This window comes from Camelus bactrianus, chromosome X (genome assembly GCF_048773025.1).
Source record: "Camelus bactrianus isolate YW-2024 breed Bactrian camel chromosome X, ASM4877302v1, whole genome shotgun sequence".
Taxonomy (NCBI): domain Eukaryota; kingdom Metazoa; phylum Chordata; class Mammalia; order Artiodactyla; family Camelidae; genus Camelus; species Camelus bactrianus.
The window spans coordinates 13,750,361-13,765,208 of record NC_133575.1 but is presented as its reverse complement, the minus strand read 5'-3'; the positions used below and the strand labels follow the sequence as shown (position 1 = coordinate 13,765,208).

General features: G+C 36.2%; 1 protein-coding gene across 3 annotated transcripts in view; it reads left to right on the top strand.

The window, feature by feature from the left end:
• Positions 1–14,848, top strand: part of SCML2 (Scm polycomb group protein like 2) — a 91,896-nt gene that overhangs the window by 23,006 nt on the left and 54,042 nt on the right. For all 3 annotated transcript variants that reach the window (XM_074359056.1, XM_074359054.1, XM_074359055.1), the window contains 3 exons: positions 2,212–2,282; positions 3,095–3,329; positions 6,538–6,626. In XM_074359056.1, coding sequence (XP_074215157.1) covers positions 2,212–2,282; positions 3,095–3,329; positions 6,538–6,626 — 395 coding nt within the window. The remainder of the gene's footprint in view (positions 1–2,211; positions 2,283–3,094; positions 3,330–6,537; positions 6,627–14,848) is intronic.

The window sequence follows — 14,848 nt, the reverse complement described above, 5'->3', positions numbered from 1 at the left end:
TCATATGGGCAGCCAAGCTGAACAGTTTTGTGGACTAAAATTTTTGCCTTACAAATAAAGAAAAACTTAAGGCTCCAATGGTTAAATGCTATATATGGTCATCAGCTAGCAGTGCAATAGAAAATAATCATATTATGGAGCACTGGTATAAAGGATTTGCTAGCTCAAGTGATAGCCCATTAAGACACAAGTGGTAATATAATATTTTAATAATTGGGTTAGGGAGATGGAGTAAGTATTTTCCAATGTCATTGAAAAAATTTACAAATGTAACTGGTTTGTGAAAGAGTCTTAATTAAGTTCTTTAAGATGTAATTGTGAAATGGTTTTGATTTCTCAGACATTATTTTCAACTTATACTCCTTTCTTCCTGGAATAGTGGCTCCTTAATGACATCCTAGTCAGATTTTCCCCCCATTAATTTTTTTTTTAATGCTCTCCAAGATCATATGGTGGTAGAGCTTCAGGTATCACCTTGGGTCTCTTGACTGTCAGGTTAGTACTTAGAAGGTCACTGAAATAACCTGTCATTTAAATTTTGGAGCCATGAATCTCCATTTTCACTTTTAATAAAGCTATCCAGTGTTCATAAGTTTAGGCACAACTATGACATTTAGTTTTATAACAACAACACAGACCATTTATTGAGTTATTTACATGTATGCTACTTCACTTAGTTCTCAAAATACCTTATACCATATGTATTACTTTCTTCATTTTATAGATGAAGGAACTGAGGCTGAAAAAGTGAAATGACTTGCTCACGGTCACATAGCTAGTAAGAGGCAGAGTCATACTGAGAGATGGCAGGTTCTACTCCAGAGCCTATGTTCTTCACATTCTTCTGCATACCTTTCAGCACTGTGGTAGTGCTTGCTTTACATTATCTAGAAGCAGAATTAAACCCAGTATTTTTTTTTAGTGGAAAAATCTCTTAAACTCATTGTTAAGTTTAAAAAAAGATGTACAATGTTATATATGACATACTTAATACTATGTATAATATGTGTACAAGCACATGTAAATTAATACTTACATGTAACAGTGGTATTATGAAGCTGGCTCACACCAGCTTGGGAGAGCCAGTTGTATACATTTCTTCCCTAACTTTGTGGTTGGTGATTTTGCCTTAGCACCTTGCAGTCATCCATGGTGTAGTTTTTACACCACAGAAATCTGCAAACACTACCAATCAGGCTTTTTGTTTGTATTGTCTGGAAAGCTGGTTGTTAAACATTTATCAGCACTGTGTGTGTGTGTGTGTGTGTGTGTGTGTGTAAGTGGAAGTGTTATATCCTTTGAACGGTATATAAGAGGCTGGTAACACAGATTCCTGTAGGGAGGAAACTGTCAAACCCAGTATTTTTATCGTGAGAAAATTAACAAGAATATAGAAAAAAACCTTCATGATTGATGAAAATTAAACTTTGTATGAATTAATAGTACTCTTAATACTGCTGTCAAGTCTTTCTCTCAGTTTCTTGGCAGTGTGACTGGTTCAGTGAATTGAAGTGTTCAAGCCAGGCAAAGTATACTGCTTTCTGACCTTCTCTTCTAGCATTATAATGTATCGTGAAGACTAAATGAGAGAAAGGACAGCAAGAGTTTGTAGAAAATGTAGATCATTAATCCATATCAGGCATCACACTGATGATGGTTTACTGCTTTGTTCTGCCACCATATTCTTGACACCCTGGATGGAGATCTTACAGTCACTTGAGAAACAATGCTGTTTCTCAGAGTATTTCTTTCCGTAAAGCATTGCTTTATTTCTGCTAGACCACACATCTAAAAACCTTTAGATCCTTCTGAAAAACAAAGAAGCACCTTCACATTAATGGGATGAAATGGTAAAAACACATTTTGAGTAAATTTATATTAGAGACAAATGAGTAGAATTTGCTATTGCTCTGTAAAAAGTCCTTCAGTTGTTTCTAGAGTTCACATTTTTAGAATGACTCTGCTGTAGTCTTCATTACATCGAGAAGATCTGGATTGTAATTTATATCAGAGCCCTTGTTATCAGGAAGTTGTCTAATTTTTTACTTCCATGCTGGTAGTCAAATGTATATCAGGAAGTTTGAATCATTCTTTAGGAAGTTTGTTTTTGTTTTTGTTTTTGTTTTTGAGACACGGAACTAAAACCCATTTTATTCCTGAAAGGTACTATACATGTATTTAAAAACTATTTTGTACATGTTTTTTTCCCAGATGATTTCCACTGGGAAAATTACTTGAAAGAGACTGGATCTTTAAGTGCTCCTTCAGAATGTTTCAGACAGGTATGCCAAAATTCTGTAGATGTTGTGTTGTATTTACTGATGTAAACTATTAACTTGTTTGATTGTTAGGTTCTGGTAGTGTGAGGAGATAGTGGGATTGTGGTAGTGCCACTTAAGAACCAGATGGTCTCTTTGCATTCACTTGTTAAGGATTTACTTTATGTCAGGTATACTAAGCCCTTATGACTGCCTCTCTGGAGGGAAAGACGTGTAAATAATTATGGGAAGTGTGATAACAATACTGGGAGGGCTTACAGAAGAGGTGCTATCTGAGATGGTTGCAGTGGGGGGGAAGGATACTCCAGGCAGAGAAACCATACAAAGCAAAGGCACATGGGTCTAAAAAAACCTGATTATTGCAGGATGGCATGGGGTGGTTGGAACACAAAGTGGTTAGAGGTGATAGTGTGGGAATGAGGTTAAGTGTGGTGGCTTTTAAACTGTATTGAGGATTTGGACTTTATGTTAAGCAGTGGTGAACTGCCATTTGGTTTATTTGAAGGAGAATGGCCTAATCAGATTCTTGTTTTAGACTGCCACTCAGGGTGCATTTTGGAGGCTGTTTTGGGGCTGCCTGGAAGTGGGCAGATGAGTAAGATCAGCAATGGGCAGCCAAGTCAAGCTGCATGTCAAGCCAAGGAGAGGGTTTGGAGATCTTTTCCTTAACCCTTGTAACTCTTTTTGTTCACATCTGCTGTGACTATTACTTAAAACATTCCTCAGGTATTCTAGTAACATAACTGACCATTTGATTTTCTTATGGTTGATGCATTTTAACAACATTTTATCTATATGTGTATATATATATATAGTCCAAGATTCCACCAGCTAATGACTTCAAAGTTGGTATGAAATTAGAAGCTCATGACCCTCGGAATGTGACTTCAATATGTATTGCCACAGTCGTTGGAATTACTGGTGCCAGGTTACGTTTAAGACTGGATGGTAGTGACAACAGAAATGATTTTTGGCGGCTTGTCGATTCTCCGGACATACAGCCTGTTGGGACATGTGAAAAGGAAGGGGACTTACTTCAGCCTCCACTGGGTAAGGATAAACAGTTTTTAAAATAACATATTCTTGCTAATGTAATATTCAGTAGAAATAATTTTAAGTGGCCTTTTAAAAATCTCTTCTCCTAGGCAATCTTGCAAGTAGATAGATGGTTAGGTGGTTACTGTGAAGAATGTATGAGAGAGGAACTTAGTACCATATGTTATAGAGTTTCACTTAAATATACATTTTGCATATGTATGCTAAAGTTTCCCTACTCCAGAATAGGACTCACCTGTCTTTAAACTTGAACTGTCAGAAGCAGGTCTACTAGATTACACATGCAGATTCAGAAACCCTTCTGGAGGAGAAGTTTGTAGCATTTGATATGAGTCACTTCCTCCCTCAATATTATCAAATGAGCCATTCAACATTTTTGGTGTAGGAATGAGCACAGCGAAAGGGTATGATTTTGCATCCAGACTCCAGTTTCAGACCTGGGAATTTCATTACACCTATAGAGGGAAGATATCATAGTGAGAGGGGTAGGAATCAATACCTTTAGGTCTTCGAAAAGGAGGGGATGAATGAAACTCTTCAGCAAAGGTTTTTTAATACAAACCTCTCAATTTTGACCAAGTTTTTAAAAGGTAAAAAGTGTGTAACCTTAATTTGGGGCAAAAATTTTCTCTTTGACTACTTAGGCATACCATGGTATTCTGTACAAAATAAGTGATTTAGTTTATTTTATTACTTCTACATTCTGAGTGAATTATAGGTATTGGTTTTTACTTTTTTGTTTTTACAATGCTGAAAATGAAAATTCTCTATTAAAAAGCAAGGTGAGAGAATGGACTTTTTTGTCTCCTACTAGTGAAAAATTCCCTGAGAACCAAAAATTGAAGATAGTAATAACTACTCTTTTAGCAGTATCTCTTTATGCTGTCCTTGCTCCAATTGTTAATTATTTCTAATTTGGTTTAAAATGTTTTAAAAAACTAATTGGAGATGTGTTACTCCAAGAAGATGGTTTAGGGTGTGTGTGTTTTCTGATTTTCCCCTTCTTTTCTTTATTCATATCATTCACATTTTTTGTTGCTTATTTTTATAATATTTCTTAAATCATACAGAATTCTGTAAGAGATATGAATGTAAATCAGGCTTACTGCCACCCTGTTTCGATTTTATTTCTCTGTTTACAATGATAGTATGTGTTTGTATTTTGTTTAAAGGAAACACAGCTATTGCTACTGTCAGCATTTCAAACATATAACCAGATTTATAATCATTCTTCTTTTCAAATTACTTTTAGATTAATATATGTATTTGACAGTGTATATGAAAATACACAATTTTTCAATCCCTGGTACCTCCAATAAATAAATAAATAAATAAATAAATAAGTAAATAAATAAAATAAACAGACCTGATTACCACCCCTCACATACAATTTTTGCCAATTTGCTTATTTGGCACTTTTGAACAGTTTAGTTTCCATTTTAATGTAACACACCTTAATTTTCCTTTCTAAAAGGTTTATTTAACCCTTAAAGGTTATTATTTAAAAGGTTTTTAAAAGTTCTTAACATACATGCAGAAAAGTTTACATAAGTATACGTCTTATAAATGAACACACTTGTATAACCAACACCCAAATCAAGAAATAGAACATTAGCACCCTAGAAGCCCACTCCTACTGATTCCCAGTCATAACCTCCTGCTTCCCAAAGGTGACTACTTTCCAAACTTCCTAACATCGTAGATTAGTTTTATCTATGTTTGAGTTTTTTACATGCACTTTCATCTGCTTTTAGCCTTTTAATCTGTTTGATTTTAGGCAAGTAGAGAATTAGGAAAAAATTCCAAATTAAAAAAAATCACAATACATCATGTAACATGGTAAAATGGGGGTTAAAAGAAAGGCATAAGGACCAGAGAATGATTCTTTTGCACTATTGTAACCACAGTGTGGAGAATCCATGCTGTGGGTAGCTATTTATTATAGATCACTAATAATACTGATTTATTATAAAGGAGTATGGAGCAAGCCCACCCCCATCTCACTCTTTTCCTTGCAACAATTATTTTCCTAGCCAGATTAAGGATGTTTTGACTTGGTACAAAAATATTGTAAGATGACTCTCTGAACTTTTTTGCATGTTTTATCCTAATGATGGATCCATTGCCAGTGTGATTCACGTGCCTCCCTATCTTAATCCATGTATCCATCAGGGATGCATGCCAGGTTGTCACCAATTCTGGAATCAAGTCAGGCAAATGTTGCATGTAACAGATTGCCCCCAGAGAGCAGTAAAACTAACAGACCCCTGCCCCCGATGCATGTGCCAGATGCTGTGATATTCGCCATTAATTGATGAGGTCTCTAGAAAAGACACCTGTTGAGTCTATTTTGATAGCATGTGTTACAAAATCTAAGAAAAGATCATTTAGTGTATATAACGATTGCTAAGGTAAGAGCTGTCTTTTTTCCCAACATAATGTATGAAAAATTTCAAGCATACAGAAAAGCTGAGAGAATTTTTCAGTGAACACCCCTCATAACCTGTTACCTAGATTCTACCCATTATCATTTTACTATACTTGCTTTATCACTTATCTATCCATCTGCCCTACTATCGATTCATTAATCCATCTTATTTTTTAATGCACTTCAGGATAAGTTATTGACATCAGTGCATTTCCCCTGAATACTTTAGCATGTAGATCATTAACCAGAGTTTAGTGTTTGTTTACAGTTTTTTTCTTTTGAGGTGAAACTTATATACAGTGAAATGCACCATCATAACAGTACATTTGTTGAGTTTGACAGAAAATTGTCTTTCTGAAAGGAAATGAGGCAGGGGCTCTGAAGGAAAAAAGGGACTAGAAGTCTGTTGCGGCCTTTTTACCCTGCTTATGTGGCTGTTGGTGGGGAATGGGAGCTCTCCTGTGTTCTGGCTTGGATGACTCCTAGTATTATGGTCCATTCCCAACATACATGTGTATGTTGGTGAACCCTAGCCAGTGGCTTCTTTAAAATGAGAATTTCTACCCCTACTGTAGCACTTGTCAAACAGTACAGTGGATACAAGTAGCACTGGTTGGAGGGTGCATCTGCTCCTCTTGCCCATTTCTTGAGTTCCTTGATAAGAAAGTTGTTCTCTGGAGAAGAATCATAAATGAAACATTTTTTATACCAACTTGCTATAATATCAGAGGGAGGCTTTTAAAGAAATGATATCTGCTTTATTTTATAAAATAGGATATCAGATGAATGCATCATCTTGGCCAATGTTCCTCTTGCGTACACTGAGTGCATCTGAAATGGCACCTGCAACATTCTTTAAGAAGGTAAGAAAGATATTATAAAAAGCTTCCATCAACTGGGCTGTGGCTTTATTGTTTTAATGAGGGTGCTTAAATGCTTTGTCTTATGACATGGAAAAGCAAAAATGCCTTTTAAATTACTTGATTTGCAAGTGTATTAGTCTGCTAGGGCTGCCATAACAAAGTACCACAGACTGGGTGGCTTTAACAACTGAAATTTATTTTTTCACAGTTCTGGAGGCTAGTGTCATCAGGATTGGTTTCTGGTGAGGCCTCTCTCCTCAGCTTATAGATGGCTGCTTTTTCACTGTGTCCTCACATGGCCTCTTCTCTGTGCATGGGAGAAAGGAGAGGGATCTCTGGTTTCTCTTCCTCTCCTTGTAAAGACACTAGTCCTGTGGGCTTCGGGCCCCACCCTTTTGACCTCACTTAATCTTTATTACCTCTTTAAAGGCTTTGTCTCTAAGTAGAGTCACACTGAGGGTTAGGGCTTCCCATTATGAATTTTGGGAGGATGTAATTCAGTCCATAACAGTGGTTTAAACAACAGAAATTAATTTTCTCACAGCTCTGGAGGTTAGAAGTCAAGATCAAGGTGTTAACAGGCTTGATTTCTTTTGAGACCCCTTTCCTTGGTTTATTGATAGCTGTCTTCTCCTCTTTGGGTCTTCACGTGAGCTGTGTATCTATGTCCTAATTTCCTCCTCTTATGAGGACACCAGTCATATTGTATTAGGGCCCACTGTAATTAACATAATTACCATTTTAAAGATCCTATTTCCAAATACAATCACATTCTGAAGTACTGGGGGTTAGGACTTAAACATGAGTTTTGGTGGTGGTGGTGGTGGTGGTGGTGGGAGGGTGAGACACAATTTAGCCCACAACAGCAAGTCATAAAAAAGGCTCAATTAAATCATCCAGTAGTCAAAATGAATTAGTAACTTCTTTCTTGATCTTAGACGTGAAAGGGGTGCTCTCCTGGAAGCAAATGTTTGTTACTTTTTTTTTTTAATTGGGGGGGTAATTTTAGTTTTTGTTTTGGTTTTTAAAAACAGGTACTGGGAATTGAACCTAGGACCTTGTGCATGCTAGGCATGCACTCTGCCACTGAACTATACCCTCCCCCAGTTACTATTTTTAATTTACATTCATAAATGAAGCTTCCCCGTGGTTTGCTATGTTAATTGTCCCTTTGATATTGGAGGAAATGATGGGACCAAAAAAAAAATCACTTGAAAGTTACTTGGAGAAATTTGGTTGCATAAGTAAAAGAATGTTAAAAACAGTTGTCAGAAAGAATTTGTTATAAGGAAATACTTGTTATATAACAGAGAGGGAAAATTCCAAAAATAGCTTATGCTCTTGAGAAAATGTTGAAAGAGTACACTGTGTTAAGAAATAATGAATGAAAGCCAAGTTTTAGTTAAATTATGGGTCAAAATATTTCTTTCTCACTCTGTCCTCATTGCTTTTTCAGTCACCTAAACTTTATTACAACCATTCATAGCAGGAATTGATCATAGTTTTAAAAAACTTTTCAAGATTAAAGACATAAAGATGTGAAACATCAGTTGACATGACTCCTGCATTGCAAAGAAAAATTCTTTGTAGCTTTGAGCATCATGAATGCTGAAAGTGGGCTTGTCCTACCAGCAAGGGATACAGGTGAATACATTCCCTTTAGGCACTGTGTAAACTATATGTGAGGATAGCTAATAACAAAAGAGATGTTTAGCAGTAGTCTTTATTAAATACCTGTTAACTGGGCTGTGACTTTAGAAAAGCCATTGGATCTATTTTACTTAATAAATTGCTTTATCAGCTTGCCACATGTCACATACATTATATTTTTCATTTTTTTAATTATAAAAGTAATTCATCTTTGGGGAAAAAATCAAACTATACACTTAGCTAAAGTAAAAAAATCCATGTCCATTTGTCCCATCCATTCCTCCATTCTACTCTTCTCTACAAAATGTTCTTCTTGACCTTTATCTGTGCATTCAAAACCATATATGCGCTTTTGTTTCTTAAACAGAAATTAGAATATATTCTGTGATTTAGTTTTTCCCCTGAAATATATATATTTTGGAAATCTTTTCGTTTCATATATATTTTAGGTTGTATTGTGCTCCTCTGTGGTATGGATTACCATAACTGATTTAACCTCTCCCTAAGGATTGATATTTAGGTTGCCTTCATATTGTTGTTTAAACCGTCCAGAATTAGCATTCTCGTATGGAGATTTTTGTATAAGTATGAATGTGGCCATATTCTTAGAAGTAGAATTCCTGGTTCGAAGGGAATGTATGCTTTAAGTGTTGAAATATACCATTAAATTGCACCTTAATAAGGTGTTCCAAACTATGCCGCAGTATTAGTGTATAGATATGTTCACATTCCCACACCTTCACTAAAATTGAATATTATCAATCTATTAAAATTTTGTGAATCTTTTTTTGGAGGTGGGGATGGTAATGGTATCTCATTGTAATTTGCATTGAACTGATTACCAGTGAAATGGAGCTTTTAAAACGTGTTTAATGGCCTTTTATTTTTCTGTGAAGTGCCTGATTATAGCCTTTGTCTCTTTTTCAGTTGGGTTTCTTTTCTTACTCCTTGTGATTTGTGGATACCCTTTTCAGCCAACCTTGAAACTTGGCCAGGAGCCATCTTAAATCCTCACTCCTCCTTGACCCTGGCCTCTGGATAGCCAATTAATTAGGAAAGCCCACCCACTTAGCTTGCCAATTATTTCTTTGTCACATCCTTTCTTTCTAACCTTACTGTCATTCATTGCTTCTGGTACAGACTTTCCTCACGCCTGGACTGGTTCAACTAGCCTTATAACTGCCTCTTATTTTCACCCTTAAACACGACTGTTAGAAATATCTGACACAGAAGCCTTAGCACATCATTCCCTACTTAAAACTATTTTGAAGTTCCCATTTGCACTCAGGATGAAATAAAAGTTTGTTAATATGACCTTTAAGGTGCTGTGTGATTTGGTTTACAGCTGCTACTCCTTGCTATAGATTTTATGTTCTAAATTGCTCATAATAGCCTGTCGATACTATGTTCCTCTTTTTAGAGCTGGTTCTCTCTGGATAACTCCTGTTTTTCTTTTAAGATTCATTTCAGGCATTAAATCTTCAAAAATACCTTCCCTAATTTCCCCTCTTCATTCTTACACATCTGTAACACCTTGTGCATATGTCAGTCTTTGTAGGTGTTGGATTATTTTATTAATTTCACTGTCTCTTGCTTCCTAGACAGTGAGTTCCTTTTGAGAAGTTAACATGTTTTTGCATTCTCAGTAGTGCCTATCATAGATCCTGGTACATGTTCATTCGATGAATGAAGAAAGAATGGGGAGTACAAGAAGATGAATACATATAGAGGGAGAAGATGGATTTAGTTTTGGACATGTTGGAGTGTCTCTAGGAAGTTTGAGGAGAGATGACTAACACCAGATGTTGAGCATAAAGTATTTAGAACTTAGAAATGTTTGGCTTGGGTATATGAATTTGAGAGTTTTTAGCTTAAATGATAGTGATGGAAGCCTTGAGTATGAATGACCTAGTCCAAAGAGAATATGTAGAAGGAGAAGAGAGGAGTGTCAAGTTTAGAACCTTGAGAAATACCCACTCACCATTATGATGTGTAAGTACCAATATCAGGTACTTCATAGAGGTCAATTACAAGGAAAGCCAATTCTTGACTACTCGGTAGATAGGAAGTTCATCAGTTATGTTAGCAAGAACTGACGACCAGATAAAAAAATGTTCTCAGATAGAATCATGGGGGCAGAATATTGATAGAGTTCATTCCTGGTGGCCTCAGTTTACTCTGAAATAGGAAACTGACAGGCTGGAGGGAAGGGTTCATATGTGGATTGAAAGTCTATTATATTCCTGCACTAAAGCAGAGAGCTTACTCTCTGGCTGGGGAGAAAGTCAACAAGTTAACAAATAAAATAATAAAGGTATAATGAGGAAACAATGTATTATTAGTCTTAAGGCAAGTGATAAAGGTTTGGAATAGCTGCCGTATGGGATGGGAAAGGGGATGACCTAGGGACACATGACTGTATTTTGGAGAGTTCACTTGAGGATGAAAACTAAATATGTGTAGCACTACATGTAATAAGCATGTGGGACTTTTCTCCAGCAGTGCTCAGCAATTAAGTATAAATAGATTAAAGTGGATGGTAATACTGAACTAACGTTTGGAGATAACAGAACAAGGACAAGGGGATAAGTTGGTTTGGGGTGCTGAAAAGAAAGTGGTAACATAATGCTCTGTAATGTGGATGTGAAAGAGTGTGATAGAATGTTTGAGTGTTTGGTCCTCTTCTTTTATCAGTGGATCTGAACAGGGGACATTTTTGGTTGTCACAGCTTGGGAGGTGTTGTTCCTTATACGAGTAGAGACCAGGGACGCTACTGAACATCCTAGTGCACAGAACAAACCTTACAACAGAATGTTCTGGCCCCAAATGCCAGTAGTGCCAAGGTTGAGAAACTCTTGATCTGTATTAATTCCTTGGTGATTTCATCTAATTCCTGTCTTTAAGTACAATTTATATGCAAATGGCCTTCAAATTTGTATTTCCAATCCAGACTTTTTGCTCCCAACTCAGGTTTGTATATCCAGCCTACCTACTCAGTATCCCTGTTTGGATGTCTAATAGATATATCAGGCTGCTCCACCTGCAGCCTTTCTCATATCAGGAAGTTGCAACTATCCTTCCACTTGCTTGGGCCAAAAACCTTGGTGATTATTTCTTTCACACACCACATCCATTCCATAAGGAACTACCTGCTCTATCTTCAAAATATATTTGAAATCCAACCACTTCTTGCCATCTCAGTTTCTATTAGACTGGTACAAGCTGCCTTTATCTCTCACTAGGACTACTACAGTAACTTCTTCATTAGTCTCTTTATTTGTAACCTTATAGTCTGTAGTCAACACAGCAATCAAAGAATTCCTTTTAAAACAAAAGTGAGATTATGTCACTCCTCTGCTCAAAACCATGCAGAGGCTCTTTGTTTTATTCAGAGTAAAAGCCAGAGTCCTTACAGTGGCATCTATACCTCTACATGATACGACCACTCATTATCTCTCTGACCTGGTTTCCTACTGCCTTCCCACTTGCATACTTCATTTTAGCCACACTTGTTCTTCAAACATTTTGGACACATCTCCTGCTTTAGGGCCTTGGCCCTTGCCTGTTGTCTCTGCCTGAAATACTCTTGCTCTAGATAACTGCATGTTAATAATCACCACTTTCAGGCTTCTGCTCACATGTCACCTTCCATATGAGGCTTGTCCTGATTACCCTACTTAAAATTGCACAACTCCTCCCCTACTTTGCTCTCTGGATCTTCTTTACTCTGCTCTGATGCCTTTTTTTTTTCTATAGCACTCACCATTTGTAACGTAGAATATATTTTACTTATTTATTATGTTCCTCATCTTTCTCTTTACTAGTATGGGAGTACTGCAAGGGTGGGACTTTTGTCTATTTTGCTAGTTAATATATATCAAGAACCTTCAGTAGTATCTGGTGTAGTAGGCACTCAGTAAATATTTGTAAATGAATAAATGAATGCTATGGGACTTGAATTCTTGATGAGGTCAAAGAAGTAGTTGATTAAAAGTAAGGAAGTAGAAATTAAAAGATAGAAGTTTGTGGTCAGATGTAGACTCTGGGAATATAACTATAAACAAGGCAGTTAAAAAACTGCCTTTATGGAGCTTACCTTCTAGCTGGGGAAATGTATAGTAAACCATACTAAATACATGTATCTTATGTTTGATAGTTGTACATGCTAAGGAAAAGGGAAGGTAACATTTTCGATAAGTTGGCCAGGAAGGTCTTGGTGAGAAGGTGCCATTTGAGTGAAGATATGAGAACGGGAGAGAAGGAACCTTGAGACTACAAGGGTAAAAATATGCCAGGCAGAGGGGTAATGCAGATAATGCTGAGACTAGGGAGAAATAACCTGTAAGGAGAACCATGTAGTAAGTAGGTAAGCAGAGGGAGGTGAAAAGGCCATTTTTTTGCTAGCTACCTTCCAGAATAGAATCATTTTTTTTCTTAGAGTAAAAGAAAAGGGTTTGATCCCTTGTTTATTTTAGCTGTTGCTTTTGCAAATTAAATCTTTGTGTTTTAGGAAGTCATTTGAGAACTGATGATGATGTGGGAAGGGTAAGTTAGGAATTTGGGATTAACAGATACACATTACTATATATAAAATAGATAAACAACAAGTACCTACTGTATAGCACAGGGATCTATATTCAGTTTCTTGTAATAAGCTATAATGGAAAATCTGAAAAAATATATTACATATATACATATGTATATGTATGTATATGTATAACTCAGTCTCTTTGCTGTACATCTGAAACTAACATTATAAATCAACTACACGTCAATAAAAAATAAAATTAAAAAAAAAGAATTGATGAGGGGGAGGGTATAGCTCAGTGGTAGAGTGCATGCTTAGCATGCATGAGGTCCTAGGTTCAATCCCCAGTATTTCCATTAAAAATAAATAAACCTAACTACCCCCCCAAAAAGAATTGATGATGACAAACTATATTCTTTGAAAACATATTTTAAGGCAACTTTATAGCATTACCTTTTGTGGACAGCAGAGGGTACCATTTTGTCAGTTATCTAAATCTAAAGGAGACTGTTTTGAGATAAAGCCCTTTCGTTTACTATGTTATGAAAAAAGAGTAGTTCCTTTTTTTTCTTAATAAAATTTTGTTTTCTTCTAGAGCTCTGTTTATATTTATTTGTATGGCTATGCTGATGTCAGAAAATTTGATAGAGTAGTCATGAAATTTAGAAGAATTAATAAACAGTATGAAATCTTCAGAGCATAAATTGCATTTTTTTCTGTAATCATTTTATGGTTTTTGTTACTTGCTAGCCAATAGTGGCATTGATAACCTCCTGTCATATTGGGGTTTCTTTTTAGGTTATACATTTGAATCTTAAAATTCTGTTTCTCGAGTCATTCCTGTCTTAATTCTGTTTTGTAGCGGAAAATGTATATTGTCATTTGAACTTAGTTTACTTTGCTACAGAAAGTCTTAAGCCTTATTCTTACTCTCTTAAATGACCATGTAAGGTTCTGGGATCCTTATTTGTGCCTTGAATGTTTTCTGCATTCTGTGAATGTCCAGCACAAATTTATCAATTGCCATGGTTATCCTTTGTAAAATCTGCCCCCATTTTTCTTCCCGTATGTAGTAACTGACAATAGACCTTTTGCTCCTTCATAAAGTGACAGTATGTGACTACTTCTTACTTATCAGCTATTTATCAGATACTTTGGTCTTTGATCAAACTAACCTTTGCCCTGCTGACTTTCAGGGTGGTTTTTAAGAATCAAATTAAGAATATGTAATTAAAAGGACTTTGAAAGAACTTTCAGATTGCAAGGCTGTAAAGGGTAGGGTAATAGTGGGAAAGTACAGGATGATGAGATGGGTTTAAAAGGGGCATTTAAAAAGGGAACCAACCTACCAGATATATTTTTTAATTAATATCTTGGTGAAAGAGTTGAGAGCTTGTTTACTGTTCTCCAGGTGATTCCTTGGTTCATTCATTTAAAAAACAATGCTTACTGTTGGGTACTGCGCTGAAAATAACAATATGAAAAAGATGAGGTACCTGCTTTTGAGAATCCCTTATTCTCATAGAGGAGTGAACACATTTTAACAGTTTCACAATTGAAGGCAAGAGCATCTCTGTGGTTGACCTAGGAGTGGGCAGGCATTGGTCAGAGAAGCCTTAAAGAGGCCAGGAGAGCTGGGCTTTGAAGTTTGGTTGAGTTGGAGTTGGCTGGGCAGATGGTGGGTGTACAGTGTAACAAGGAGTTGGCTACCTAGATTTAAAATCTAGCTTTGATACTTATGGTGTAGTCTTAGGCAATTGTGTGCATCAGTTTTACCATCTGTAAAATGGGGATAATAATTGCACTGACTTTATAGGATTGTTGTGAGAATTACATGAATATATGGCGACCATTTAAACTGTGCCTGGCATATACTAACAATTGAAAGTTAACTTTTAATGTTGTCATTTTAGAAATCTAGGGGTTGGAATTGGCAGGTTGTGGTCTTTGACTGAATGTGAGTGTTAAGAGTAAAGGATGTGTCTAGGGTAGTGGTTCGTAGCCTTGGATGCATGTTAGAATCATCTGGGCAGTTAAAATATG